Here is a 16,100-nt window from a genome sequence, read left to right on the forward strand (position 1 = left end):
TTAAAAAAATTATTTTTCAGGGGGCAATACATCTTTAACCTACTCTACCATTTGCAATCCGAAAGCCGTTCGATTAGTTTAACTACGCCTTTTAATTACTGTTTGCAGATTGCTTTTAACTTTTCGTTAGCTTTACTGCCCGTTATTTAACGCTGTCTTTCCAGGAGCATTTTTTATGCCAACCAAGATGGGGATCAGTCAGGGGTGAATCAGAATGGTTTGTCTCCTGCGCGAGACCCACCTTCGGTTGCTTGGGGAAAAACGCCACTCCTGTTGGACATTTATTTTGTATCGGTCTTTGTTTCTTTTAAATGTTTTATGTTCATCTCACTTTTTTCATATTGTAAGTCAATACTTATACAATTAATGATAACAAGCAATACTATGTTCATACTCTTAGCTCATTTGATTTAGCAATTGTTGAATACATACAATTCTGTCAAAATTTGATCTTACCTAAAACGAATATTTAATAATAATAAGCATTGGCTCACAAAAGATGTAAGAAGGGAATTACTTAAGAACTATAATTGCATCCAAAAAAACAAAATCAACGAGATGGAAAAGAAAAAGATTCAAAAATGTGTAAATAAGAAAATCAAAGCATGTAAAAAAGAATATAGAGAAAAAATTGAGAACAAATTCAAATGTCGGGACACCCGTTAGGCCTGGAATGGAGTTAGGACAATTACTGGCAGGTATGGGTAAGAAAAATAATGAAATAGTTTCAAACCAAATGATTTTAATATTTTTTATTCTAGATTTGATGAAATAAATTTTCAATGTGAAATGACTGCATCTGCTGAAGGGTTTGAAAATGAAATGAATGATAAAAGTGCAATAAAAATTGATGTAGATGATGTTAAGAAACATATGGAAAGTGTAAATGTTAGTAAAGCAAAGGGTTCGGACGGTGTATCAGGGCGTTTGATTATATCATGTGCCTCTCAGCTTTCACCAATAATAAGCCAGCTTTTCCAGTGTTCGCTGAACACGGAGGTGGTACTTGATCTATGGAAGGTCTCTGAGATAATACCTGTGATAATAAATGTGTAACCCTAAAATCATTAACGACTTCAGACCAGTGGCATTAACATCTGTTCTAATGAAGATTCTTGAGAAGATTGTTAGAAATCAACTAATATCTTAATGTAGTGATTTTATGGATAATAAACAATTTGCATATCAATGTAATAGAGGGGTCGATGATGCTATTATAACCTTGTTAGACCTGGTGGTTTCACATTTAAATAAGAAGGGGACCTATAGCTATAGGTTGGTAAAAATAAATGGTTTATTGGCATTTTGTGGATTTTATGGAAAAATATAACAACTTTGCGAGTAATTTGCGACCAAAACTATCACCTTTTGACCAGTGGTTGATGTTATGGTCATTTTGTTAAGTTGGTCAGAAAGGGGGTTTCCGTTGACTTCTGGAAAATGTGTCCATTAGAGTGTATAGAAATATGGGTCTTCTGAGTATTTTGACACCAATTATAATATTCCAATACATGTTATGTAATGTCCTAATTTTGACCATGTTGACCATTTCGCCAAGCATCCCGAAATTTATTTATTTATTTTTTAATTTGAAAGAGAAAAGAGACTTTGATAATTTCTAAAACCACAGGCCAAAATTCCTAAAAAATTAATTGTGAACAAATTAAATCTTTACTTTAAAATTCTAACGTTATAGTTTTAAGACAAGTACATTCATAACTTTGATCTTGAACTTACGTAATGAAACGTGTTTTGAACATGCAAATGAAGAAATAGCCTACGTTTTTGTAATAATATATTTCTTTATCCAACGTTGATACCCCTTGTACATTAACATGCAAATAAAGACATTATTTATTCCAGGTTTATAATACACAAACATGGACCAATACATTTATATGACCATCGACATTGCCTTGATCTTATTGTTTCGTCTGAATGTGTGTTTGAACTTCAACAACTTTTTGAAATATCGGGTTTTTAAAAATAAATAATTGATATGAAATTATTTAAAAAGACACGTAGCAAATTGCGTGCCATACTTTTAAATTGACGTCCCATAGGTTGTGCCACAAAAAACATAATTTATCATCAGCAAAAGATAATTTAGATTTTCAGGTAATAAACAAGTCAAACCCAATTTTTGTAATTCAGTAATCTATAACTATTGCGGAATGATGTATTTTTTAAACTGTGTCGATTTGATGACGAATCATCAAATTGCTAGGCCTAGGCTAGGCCCTACCTAGCTAGCTCGAGTGTAGGCTTAGCCTAGGCCTAGCTAGGCTATTATAGAGGCCCAGTACGGTCTGTAAGTAGTGGGGAACAGACGATCGGGACCACGGACGATCGGGCCCAAGACGATCGGGCCCAGAAAACGTGGTCCCGATCGTCTTCAGCGTTGGGCCCGATCGTCATACCAGTTGGGCCCGATCGTCCAGTGTTTTCAGAACCACGTTGGGCCCGATCGTCTTACCAGTTGGTCCCGATCGTCTTAGTAGCGTTGGGCCCGATAGTCGTTTGTGTTATATAAAATAATGTGCCACATTTCATCATTTTTAATTCCTAGTGCTAGTGTCAACATGCTTTTCTTGCGTAATTAAGATTTTAATTAAAAAGGTTAATTAGATTTTGTTCTGATTTTATCATAATTTTCCGCTAATTAACACTAGGCCTAGGTACTGCTGGTTTTAAGAATTTCTTACCAATACTCTCAATTTATGAATAAATGTGATTGATTTGATTGTTATTATTGTGTTGTTTGTATTTGCGTATTTATTTTTTTTTATTTTCCGAGAATGTTTGGTGTCAGATGAAATCGGTCGCGCTTGAAATCGGTCGCGTTTGAAATCGGTCGCGATAAAACAACTTCCGGTATTTTGTATGGCGCGCCGCTAGAGCTATACTTTTGATTATATCGGTCGCGCTATTTTGTTTGGATCGAGCGGGATGCATGCTAGAGCGGGATATACATTTTTCGTTTATATATATTTAATTGATATTTTTTAGGAACTAGATTATTTATATGGATATTTTATATTTGGTTAATAAATATTTATTGTCAATCATTAAATTTTTTTTTTTTTTGTATTTCACAAGTCTCGGCCAGGACTGTGTCTGTTCAAAATGGCCATTTCTAAACACGTTTAAATATTATATTAGGCATAATATTATATAAGGCATATAATAATTTACCTCTATTTATATGTACTGTAATTAATATATTATATAGAGAATATACGTCTGTCGTGTCTTTTATTATGCAAACAATTACGTATGATTTTAGGATATTAATAAAATATATAGATAATATGCCGATATAAATCAATCTACCGGCCTACAGTAGGACTATGATGTACAATGATTGATGTGAGAATAATAATGTATGGATAATAAAGGTGGACACGATTCTCAAAGAGGTAATCTGCACTATTTAAACATTTAGGCCTATATTTACGAACGGCGTATGAATGTGAGACACTGAGTTGCACTTACTTAAATTTACATTAAATGATTACTGTATTATAAATGAAGAAATAAAAGCTATTCAAATTAAAATCTATAGTATCGCCGACGTATATAGCCTACGTAAATTATATATAAATCATACTGTCAACTGTCATCTTTACCTCGCCATGGACAACGATCGTACGTGTTTTGTCCATGAGTTGACACACTAACAAGTGCGTGTTTTTTTAAAAGGGGAAACCCCGTCAGTAAAATAACGTATTGTTAGAGGAAACAGCTGCACGATCATAGAAGGCGCATCTCCGATATGGCTTATGTGGGGGGTTATTTCAGTTACTCGCTTTTCAACCATCCGCATATAAATGATCATTTTACTAAAAACTATTTTAAACATTAGAAATAAAAATATACACGTGATTTGCCTCAACAATAATCATTATACACTTAATATTATCCTACATAACGGATAGAAATAAAATAAGGAAATAAAAATAAGGTGATCGAATAGTATGTTGTTAACGACATGGATATGATATAATCTGCCACAGTATGCATAAGTATAAAAATGGATACGCTGTCTTTACGGGCTATATTGTAAAAATTATTGTTTTTAAATAAATAATTGTTCTCTTTTACGTAATTGTTTGCATAATAAAAGACACGGCAGACGTGTATTCTCTATATAATATATTAATTACAGTAGGCCTACATATAAATAGAGGTAAATTATTATATGCCTAATATAACATTATGCCTAATATAATATTTAAACGTGTTTAGAAATGGCCATTTTGAACAGACACAGTCCTTCTCCGAAACCTGTGAAATACAAAAAAAAAAAAATTAATTTAATGATTGATAATAAATATTTATTAACCAAGTAAAAAATATCCACATAAATAATCTAGTTCCTAAAATATATCAATTAAATCTATATAAACGAAAAATGTTTATCCCGCTCTAGCATGCATCCCGCTCGATCCATACAAAATAGCGCGACCGACTTCAAACGCGACCGATTTCATCAAAAGTATAGCTCTAGCGGCGCGCCATACAAAATACCGGAAGTTGATTTTATCGCGACCGATTTCAAACGCGACCGATTTCAGACGCGACCGATTTCATCGTAAACCGAATGTTTTGGGCCCGATCGTCTTGTTTGTTGGGCCCGATCGTCTGGGCCCGATCGTCTCTGGGCCCGATCGTCTTTCACCCTTGATGGGCCCAATCGTCTCACGATTTGGGCCCGATCGTCTTGAAGTGGGCCCGATCGTCTGGGCCCGATCGTCCGTGGTCCCGATCGTCTGATAACCTAAGTAGGCTAGCTGACCATAGCTAGACCGGGTCTAGTAGGCCTAGGCCAGGCTCTAGCTAGATATAGGCTATTCCTAGTAGTAGGCCAAGGGCTAGGCTTATTAGGTAGGTGAACAGATTGTCGGATCCGATCAGAGGATGAATTTTAGGTTATTGTATATTGGGTCTTATTAACCTGTCCTAGGCTAGGATCTAGCCTATATAATAGCCGCTGCTACTGCAGTTTCGCACCTAAAACTGGGCATAAGATTTTGACATCTGATCTGATTGGTCGATTATTGCCGTTCCAAGTTACTGTACCCCGGCTGGAGTAAAATATATTGCCACTGTATTATGTATAGTAAATGGAAAGTCAGCTAAATACTTAATAACTTATTGAGAGAATTTTTTTCTTTAAAATATTATTAACAATCCTTAAAGACCCATTCCCTACAATGTGTGACATTTTGTAAAAATAATGCATATATATTACTTTAAAAACATTAAACCAGGCCATTCCTTGTCTTAAATGTATGTTATATTGTTGCTGCATTAATTTTCTTTTTGTTTTTGCCAGACTCCCTTGATACAAATTGGGGGAAACTTTGAATTACAGAAGAAAAACAAAAATATCAATCCGCGCTCAATGCATGTTGGGATTTATAGCGGGCTGTTAAAATTATTAGAATTGACCGTATAAAGACGAAAAAAGTTATCTCAATTTGACCAATGTTATATTATTTATTTTTACATTAAATTAGTTTTTGACGTTGAATTAGATCTGAAAAATGTAGGCAATGCCGGTACTTTAATTGGTATAAAGAAATTTAAACTCTATCATGTCAATAATAACTTAAATTTGACAAACTATGAATACACTATAGGCTACTTCTTGCAAGTTTCACTCCAGTCAGAAGGAGTAAGTATGTCATATTCAACCATCACCGACCAACAGCATCGGGCCACCGCCTCTCAGAACATACAATAACAAAAAAAAGAGAATAAAAGATAAAACATAAATACAAAAGCATGGGAGTTTTAAAAAAAAGTTATCAATAGCTAGCGCTACGGGAGCCTTGAAAACTCATCCATGTCATACATTTTTTGTCGCATGCAACGTGACTCTACAGCTCACTATGTGGTCGTTCGGTTGGGTGGTTTGTAGACACTAACTTGAGCACGCGACTGCAGCTTATTTGTACTGTATTGTAAAAGATATGCTAATGGCTAGGGAAACGTGATACCATATCAAAGTTTCTGTCTAGCGGCTTGGTGTGTAAAGGAAATTTGTTGTCTGGGGAATAGACCATACTGTACAACCCGTATCTCCTTTATTACATCACTTTGAGCAGCCTGCTGGTCAAAAAAAGTCAATGGTAAACTTTGTATTGATACACCACTGGAGGGAATGTTATTTACTGTGCTATTTGCAACCAGAAGATTCAGGATGGTACCATATTTTTAGATACTTTTTAAAACAAAATCTGTCCTGGTTCTTACCCAGTTGCTTAGTAATGGTACTTTAGGCCACTTGCAATGATACATGACCAAAACACACTTCACATGGGTTTCTAAACTATCTGTGTTGCTCAGACAAACTGTTACTGCTACTAAAGTATATTTGTGACCCGATCTGGCAAAACCCTACTTTTGTCGGAAATATTCATTTTGTATTTTTTTATATATTTGGATTATTTGAATCATAAGCTTTGTAGTGGTGTTTATTTCATAAAAATTGAGTAAATATTTAAAAAGTTATTACATTTTAAAAACTTACAAATCATTCAATTAGTTTACGAGAAAATCGCGTTTGAAGTTTGCAATGAAATTCTTTTTGATACGCGCTGAAAACTCACTCCGTAGCAACGCGGAATTTTGGTCTAAGGCACAATGACGTCATACCAGGAAGTGTGTGCGATATAATAGCAGCGTGCACATCATAGTCAATTTGACTGATTTCAGACGCCGTTTTAACCTATTTAGTCACTCGAATTAACTATTTTGCACTATTGAAAAACAGCATTATAACGTCAAGCTTATTTTAACTGGTTTCGGAGGTGTTTACGATATCAACAGCGAAAAACCAAGCAGGCCTAGCTAGCCTAGGCCTATTCAGATTTTCGCCGTCATCGCCTGTACCCTACTGATGGGTGTTCATCAGGCCGTGTATGGCAGCGGTGCATCGACATTGGGGCTGGCGTTAGTAGTAAACTAGCCTAGACAAGTTTGGCGCCTTGCAGAGTCACAGCTTGCTAGCTACTTACATTGTATTGACGATTTAATACATTTGTTTGTTTTTATAACTTGGAAGATTCGCTGTAATGTTTGGACTTGAATGAGTTTAAAAAACATTTAAGATGAAAGGACTGGACAATAAATTAAATAAATAATTAAGAGCCGATTGGATATATAAAATGTATAAAGAAAATTATTTATTGACAATAAAGCTAGGCCCAGTAGTAGTACTAGTAGGCCTACAACCATAATAAAATTAAGGCCTATAGCCCAAAAAATATAGAAAATACAATTGAATTTATGACGTGAATTGTTAAGTTTTGACTTGTCTATTTTACTATGGAATAAACAAATACAGGCTACAGCTATTTCAGAACACTTTACTTTGAATATTAAAATCGTTTTTATTCCAATTTACGACATGCTGTGTGTAAAATGAAAATAAACCTCACAAAAATGTAAACAACTTTTTATTTCCGCGCGTAGAGCGTATAACATCTAGCGCGTTGACCAATAACGTTTGTTATTGCGATGATGCGCCATAGCAACACACGCAGTTCGCTGTTCCAGAAACTTCGAAGAACCGAATTTTCTGAAATTATGTCATAGTAAATCAAAGTTTTCATTGGTTCATTCTTCAAACTCCGCCCTAAAACTTCCATATTTGGAATGTCAAATAGATGAGCTTTATTTTGATGTGTGACCTTTCAACATTGTGCAGCGAACTGGCGATCAAAATGTCGTCAAACTCTGCAACTTTCAACTGAATTTACGCAAAATTTTAGCGTAGATCGTGAATAAATTGTTAGGCTTGAGGAAAATACATGTTTTTAAAACTCTCTTTTTTCATAATTTTAATTAAATTTCGGAAGTTTAAATCAGGTAGACGTATTCTTAAATAGTGAAATATTTCGAAAATGCAAAAACATGTAATCTGCCAGGGTAGTCGATTTGGACGTATTTTGACTGATTACGTGAATTTTGAATTGCCGACAAAGAGAGGGTTTTGCGAGATCGGGTCACATTTAAAGGCATCTTTCTCTGTCCCAAACTGAACATGTAAACAATTTCTGACCACAATTTGGGAACATCAAACATCATTATTTATCCTAACACATCACTGTTGTTAGATGCATATTGCTTTAAAATAATGGTATTTTAAAAAGGTATAACTAAACTTGTGTCTTTTTTATTATGTTTTGCATCACAAACCTTTGAATTACAGAAGAAAAACAAAAATATCAATCCGCGCTCAATGCATGTTGGGATTTATAGCGGGCTGTTAAAATTATTAGAATTGACCGTATAAAGACGAAAAAAGTTATCTCAATTTGACCAATGTTATATTATTTATTTTTACATTAAATTAGTTTTTGACGTTGAATTAGATCTGAAAAATGTAGGCAATGCCGGTACTTTAATTGGTATAAAGCTATGGAATCAACTTATAAGAAATATAAGAGAGAGTGAAAATATATCAATATTTAAAAAACTATTACTAAATAAATGCATTAATAGTTATAAAGAAACAATATATCTTTGCGAAAACAACATTTGTAAAATATGTCTAACTTTAACTTAATTAATTACATTTTCGTATATATTCTGAGACTGTGATGTATATATATATATATATTATATTATAGTACGTTGTATTTTCCTTCATTTATTTACTACATGAAAACATTTTTGTAATATATTTGTAAATTTATACTTTAAGTTAGGGTGCCACAGATTAAAAGCTTTGCTTTCTTGTGGTTATCCTGTTTTTCACACTTTATTGTACTTAATTTTTTATTTATATTTTTATGAATGTTGTGTGAAAAATAAAAAAAGAATCAATCAATCAATCAAACCTGAGTCGTGCCCATGAACATTGCTTTAGAGATGGCAACAATTTACAATATTTTTCAAATATTTAATCAATTGTTTTTATTTTTTAGAATAATTATAGCTAATAAATAAAGATGGCAGACGTAGAAGCAGAAATTTCTTATCCATTAGAAGTTGTATACTGTGGATGTGAGTGCTGTTCTCAATTATTTATTGTATGCTATAGTATAAAAATAATGAATGTTTAAGAGTGCATGCAATGGGCCAAATACTTTGTGAAACATTTCATCTTTCACGGAATAAAATTGCATTGCACAAATACAAAATTTTTTCATTCATTTTTTTCACACCTACTGTACTCTTAACGAACATTTTTTTTAAATGGTGGATTTTCGACTGCGCAGTTAACAACCTTGCGTCACACTCTGACGTAAGAGTTAAGTAGTATGTCTATTGAACATCATGTGACCCACAATCCTCCAAATCAAATAAGAATCTGTTCAGGTGTATTATAATCCTATCTTAATACCATTATATGCACATAGATTAACAAGTGGGGATTTTTTAGGCCTATTATAAATGCTATATTGAAATAAAGAATGAAAATGTAGATAAAAATGTACATATAATGTTTTAAAAAAAAATTATAACTTCTAAAGTTTTGTAGAGTACCTTTAAGTTTAAATGTTAAACAAGTTCAATCTGTCATGTCATAATATTAAAGCTGAATTGGATTTTTTTTGTTTGTTTAATAATCTTCTTTTTTTATTGTAATGATTATAGATTGTACCATGCAACCTGAATTGTGTGAATACGGTCCTGAATATGAAAAGTGTAAAGACTGGTTGCAGGAGAACTTCCCAGACATGTTTGAATCTATGATGTCGCTGAATGATGGAGATGCAGAGGGTGGTGAAAAGAAGAAAAAACAAAAACGAGGTCAGTCAAATATAGAAGGGACGATCATATCCCAGCATTTCAACTTTCAATCCCCTTTCCCGTCCATTGTAAGTCTTGAGTTTAAATGTATGTTTATTGAAATGTGCTTACCTTCAAATCCCAAGGTCTAGGGTTCAATCCTGGAAAATTGTAATTCACGATTTATTTACGGTACAGCTAGAAATTACTTCAAAAGTTTCTGCTCCGTTTATGTGAGGTACCCCACATTTCCGCTCTATGGATGTCAGGTACTCCACTAAGTATTTTATTTATTTTTTATTTTTCAAAGGAGGAAAAGGAGTTTTAAAAACCAAAAAGAAAGCAGAACCACAGACTATTACAATACGCCGACAACAAAGAAACAAAAAGAAAACCGTTACAATTATAAAAGGTCTTGTCACGCATGGTAAGATTTGTAGCAGCTCTTTATTGATTTTATATTTGTGAATAAAGAACACATAATGTAATGGAAAAAACATAAAGTTAGATTATTTTTTAGAAAGTTTAATTAAAGGATCCATATTAGGGCATACATTTCTGCTGTTAATATAAACTATAAATCTATTTAACTGATAATAATCAAAAAGCAGAAATGAGCATCGTCAAATTAAGCCTTTTTTTTTTAAAGTGGTGCTACAGAACTTTTTCATAAAATTATGAGATAGGAATTTTACTGATTTTCAATTATTCAAAAACCCTAACCACATAACTCTTTCTAATTAAAATAGTATATTCCTGTGTAAAATTGATTGGTCCTTCAATTTATATACTTTTTTCTATAAGGAAAGTACTTACTAATTTTCATAAATATCAGTTTCGATGAATTTGCTATCTTATAACATTACAAGAAATGTTATAATAACCAATGCATTCTATTAGTGGCAGGTTTCCTGCTGTCAAATGTGACTAGAAATAAATATATAGTGCCATTACTAAAAAACCTAAAATGAATTATTTTTCTATAGGAATTGAACTACCTGCGGCGGCAAAACGTTTCTCACAGAAGTTTTCCTGTGGCTCATCTGTAACTGGTGAGGATGAGATCATTATACAGGGTGATGTCACAGATGATCTCATAGACCTTCTAGAAGAAAAATACAAGGTAATCTTATTCAGTCTAATTCAATGTGATTTGTCAATCTTGAATGAATAATGCTGAGGTTGTGAGGCAGCCCACTAAATCAAAACCCTTTTATTTAGGTGAATTCTGTAACTGGTCACTCGCAAACAGCTCACATTTTTCTATTCCCACTGCACGCATAGACAGCGTGGAGTTTGGGGAGATAGATCTGTTGATTATCTGCACAAAACAGCCTATGCAGACAGATAAACAATCAACGCCTACTGCTTGACTAATAATGCAGAAGTTTCTTTAATATATCAGTCTGTTTAAATTTTCGTTACATGCCTGATTTAGTAATCTGGTATGATGGTACATGTGATCAAGGTAATATAGATTGGCTAGAGGGCAGACTCCAATGTTATCACAGTTAGAAAAATGATTCGATTTATAGAGAACGAACCAACAAGATGGCGGCAATTGTATACGCCCCTACGCAGTCACGCACTACTACACGTGTGTTGTACGATATGCCTCGCAGCCTGTTGAGCGTATAAACACATTCTATATGATTATGATCTTGTATACTAGAAATTATTTATTCCATGGTGATTAACAATATATTTGATTTTATAAAAAATCAAAAATATTTGTGATTTATGTGGTCTTTATTTATTATTTTAAATTTATATTTTTAAATTTCCAGTCAGGAGTCCCCGCTCTAGCCTATCTATATAAACATTTTCCATAGCCTCTGCACATTTTACCTCACTAAAATGATTAGTATTTTTGACTATTTGCATATTTATAAAAAACCACTAGTGAGTGACAATGCCTGTACCACCAGTCAAGAAAGAAACAGGAAATATAGCTCTTTCTAATGCAGTTTGACTTTAGGAACTTTCATAAGTGCAAATTCTGTAAAATGAAGGTACTATCAAAGGTTATTTCCAGCATATTGTGCACACCCTTATACCTATTTAAAAAGATATTTATTTTTATTTTTTGTTTTTAGGCCAAGGATTACCAATAGTAAACTAATCACTGTCCTATCAGATATAGGTGGTAATCCCCCTGATACAGGGGCTATTTAATGAACTACTGTAATTCACAGGGGTAAGCCCCTACTTGTTTCAAATGTTGAACTGGGTTCTTTAAAGTGCACACAGGAAAACTGTGTACACTGGACCTACAGTTATAGTCTTTATCCGAAACTTGTCTTATTTATTATGTCATTGGCATTATATATGTTTTTCATTAAGATTCAATGTTATGAATTCATTTCTTTTCTTTTAGATTAATGAGGAATTCATTGAAGATTTAGGAATGAAAAAGTGAAGTCAACATTAATTTAAATGGATGAGACGTGTTGAGTGCTGTACTGAGCCACACCCATTACCATATATGGACAAATATTCAACAAGAAACATCCATCTAAAATTGCTTAACACCGGACTGCAATATAATTCAAAATGACATCAACAACTAAACCAGAAGATGAAAAATAACACAGTGCTGTTTGTGTACTGATTTTCATATTTTGGGATCATCATTATACTGAAAATACAAAAATATCACCAGAAAGCAATAAAATTCAAAATGGCATCCATAACAACTCAATAAGAAGATGGAAAATATGAAAGATAACACAGTGTTTTACTTATTTTTATTATTTTGACTTGTCAAAAGTTAAAATATGTCTTATTGGTTTTTACAACAAATAGAATTCAGTACACTCATAATATCCTTTCATACTTTACATACTGTATGATTTAGTAAAGTTCCACTGGCCAGTAACATTAATGACGGGTATTTAAAAACTCCCAGTGACTGATTAATGGCCAGTAAAATTGAAGTCGGGGTTTAGCAAAGACAACCCATTGTTAAGCTTTGAAACCGTGTGCAAAATGTCACATTTATGCTAAAAACTCACATTTGTGCAAACTTAGGTTGTGAAAACTAGGTTTGTACAAATTTGCAAATCATTTTCTCCACAAAAAATCTAATTAAAATAAAAATAACATCTTTTCTTCTCAATAATCGATCAATACTCAAATATTCAAACCAATAATGTACTTTACCAGTTTAAATGCATCATTTTTTTAAACATAGAACTGAGTGTTGAGTTGTAAAATTAGTAAAAAGTCATGTGTTCATAATTCTCTCCCCTCCCCCACTCTCAATCCGCAGGTCCAACATGTGCATTTTTTGCCAAGTGTAAGCAAGGCAATCTAACAAGCGTGACGTAAGGCTGAGCTCCGGAGATCTGTGGCTACAACGACACGATCAGAATATGTACATTGTATTGACAGGGAGGAGTGAAATTACAATTTCACTCTACACTGATTGTATAGTACTGGTGGTATTTGTCGCAGCCAGACATAAGATCAAAGGAGTGTTACGAGTTCCTATCTTGGCAAAGCGAGCTCAGTGTCCTGTTTTTAGATTACCTTCGTGTAAAATATTGTTTTGTCCAGGTATAGACAAGGAAACTAAACAATCTACTTGCGATTAAAAACTGATTGTAATTTCCTGAATTGAATACATTTCACAATGTGTTTTCAAGAATTGCCAAGCAATGGTGCTGCTAAAAATAGAACATTTTGTAGATTGTTTCTATATACTGTAGTATGCCTACTACTATAGTACAGAAAATCACATTTATTTACGAAAAATACATAATCAACCGTTGTTTTACACTATGGTCGTTAGTGAAGAAAAAACCTAATAATGTGAATTGAAAACGAGAAACAAAAAATATAACTGAAAATGAAAATAAATACAAGAAATCTCTTGATGCCTGACTACGCGGGCACAAAATTAATTTGGAAGAATTTTGGATTTGTTGAAATATTTTCAACTAAATTTGAATAAAAATGTACTTTTCGCATCTGTAAACTGTTATCTGGTATGGAATAGAATTCTGACATATATTATTTTGTTTTTCTGTACTACTATTAAAATTAAAAACACTTTGGCAAAATGGGAACTACGCAGTTATTAGGCCTACCATATCTCTAACCTGTGCGAATAGTTCGCCAACTTACCCAGGTAAATAACTAAATATTGGTTCTCACTTAAATGCAACGACGTAGACACCACGCGTGTGAGTTGACTTGTACATGCTTTGTCCCCGCGCTACAGACTCAACAAGGACGTATAGCACAACGCAAGTGAATTGACCAATCTCAGGCGATGGATTATTCTTATACTCACTTGTCATTGGTCAACTTGCTTATTGTGCTGCGTTTTAACGTCCATGCGTTGCGTCTTTAATGCTGCAGCTTGGTTCCCACTAGGACGCATCGCAAAGACGTGAGCCGCATTGACCAAATCGCAAGCGTCAGTTCGAATAATCAATCAATTGTCCTTGACTTAAGTCTCTAGGTGGAGCTAAGTTTAGATATAACAATAAGTTGATGGAGCTGTTAAGCCAATGTAATGTATACAATAGAATAGCGGAATAATCAATAGAATACTGAGAATATTGAAAGGATGTATTTGTTCCAATGCCATTATTACTAGGCCTTGTTTAAATAAGTAGGTTTGAGATGATGACAACTATATTTGACATGTTATGAATAATAAGACTAATGAATATACATGAATACTGCATGTTATTCATATTTACACCCTCAATCAAGCAACTTATTATTGCTAGACAGGACGGCAAAAATACATATGACGTTGAATTAGCTGCAGTTGATATACAGTAGCGACACAATGAAATATCAATGTTGAAAAAAATGGTATTTATCCCATTAATATTATTATTGAAAAAAATGTGTATCGTTGACTTGTAAACCCTGATGTAGAACCCGTGAGTTTATCTATTTAATACTTCATCTTTGGTATGGTAACACATTATGGCACTAACGAACTAAAAACCTAAACTAAAACAAACTTTTAAAAAAGGGATAAGTTAATAAAACCCGAAAATGGCATAAACGTCATTAAAAACATAAGTACAACGTTGCATTTACAAAAATATATAAAAGCAACAACAACAAAATCATTAATAATATTTTGTTGTTTTATCATTTTAGTTTGTATCACTTCTATTCTATCCTTCGTGGTTCAAGTATTTGAATTAGTTTCACCATAATTTCACTATTGTTAAACACGGAAGTCATTGTACTTTTTAAAATCTATATACATATTCTGTATAAACATACATTTCTATTGTGCACCTGGTGGTACGTCTCAGTTCATGTAACAATTCAAGTTTATTCGTCATAAAAATATGTACATAGGTTAAAATACAAAAAAAACAATGTATGGATTATGTATAGGCCTAAATAACATAATAGTATAAAACAACCAATTCCATATAATGAGAGGGAAGTCATAATTAAATGTTTGAAAATTATTTGATCATAATCAAGTATTCGGAGTTTATTTATACAAATATGTTCAAAGAAAATAATAGATGAAAATGAAAAGGACCTAAAAAACAAAATGAAATGTAAACTAGGACTATGTCTTAATTTTAAAAAGTAGCGCACAACACACCAAGTTGCGAATGTATAACTTGCGTGTTTTTTTAATGTTTCTATGCAATGTCTGGTATATTTCAAGCACTTTTAACCGCCCACGTTTCCTTCGCAATTAATCGGTGTTCAGATACTGAATTCCCCACGCTGATTTTGTATACCTTTATATCCTGTTATGTTGAATTGGCCATGATACAATTGTATTGTGCGTTTCCTACTATACCTTTATTTATGATTCTATCCAGTTCATTGCACGAAGTACAATGATCTGATCTATAAATACATATACCTATTTATTCCTGCATATTGATATACACCTATCATATCTGGTAAGATTTGTTTTCACCTTTTATCAATAATTAGGCCTAAACCTACGTCTAGAAAAGGATCGGTTCTATGACTTTGTGGGAGGACTGTTTTCGGCTTCCATTACCAAAAATGCGTTTCGTTGGAAGGAGGATAGCTATTGCTCAATCCCCAAATAGGTTGGTGCTCTGTAAATAAAACTGTATACCTATTTTATGTTATCATGGAGAAATAACTAATTTCTCTATGTTTATAATCACATTATTATTCATAGTCGCTCGCTATTTTGATTACTATGATTACTGTCATTTTAATACCAGGGCAAAACATGCGCGCGCAGTAACAATCTCGGAAAAAAAAACAGGCCTCTCGTCAGTGTGTTTTCTCGGACCCCTGTGAAATCTTGGGATGAATTTTGGCAGACACAAACACATGCTGACTGACAAAAATATACCAATGTCACTGAGAAAGAA

At 33.2% G+C, this 16,100-nt stretch overlaps 1 protein-coding gene across 1 annotated transcript; it reads left to right on the forward strand.

Annotated features, from left to right (window-relative positions):
* Positions 1 to 1,992: 1,992 nt before the first annotated feature.
* Positions 1,993 to 13,903, forward strand: LOC144835279 (density-regulated protein-like). The gene is made up of 6 exons (XM_078690350.1): positions 1,993 to 2,118; positions 8,940 to 9,018; positions 9,613 to 9,768; positions 10,058 to 10,174; positions 10,734 to 10,870; positions 12,125 to 13,903. Exons 2-6 carry the CDS (start codon positions 8,964 to 8,966, stop codon positions 12,164 to 12,166), a joined length of 507 nt encoding a protein of 168 aa, XP_078546476.1. The 5' UTR covers positions 1,993 to 2,118; positions 8,940 to 8,963; the 3' UTR covers positions 12,167 to 13,903.
* The last annotated feature ends 2,197 nt before the right edge of the window (positions 13,904 to 16,100 follow it).

The sequence above is a fragment of the Antedon bifida genome, chromosome 2 (assembly GCF_963402885.1).
Source record: "Antedon bifida chromosome 2, ecAntBifi1.1, whole genome shotgun sequence".
Classification (NCBI taxonomy): Eukaryota; Metazoa; Echinodermata; class Crinoidea; order Comatulida; family Antedonidae; genus Antedon; species Antedon bifida.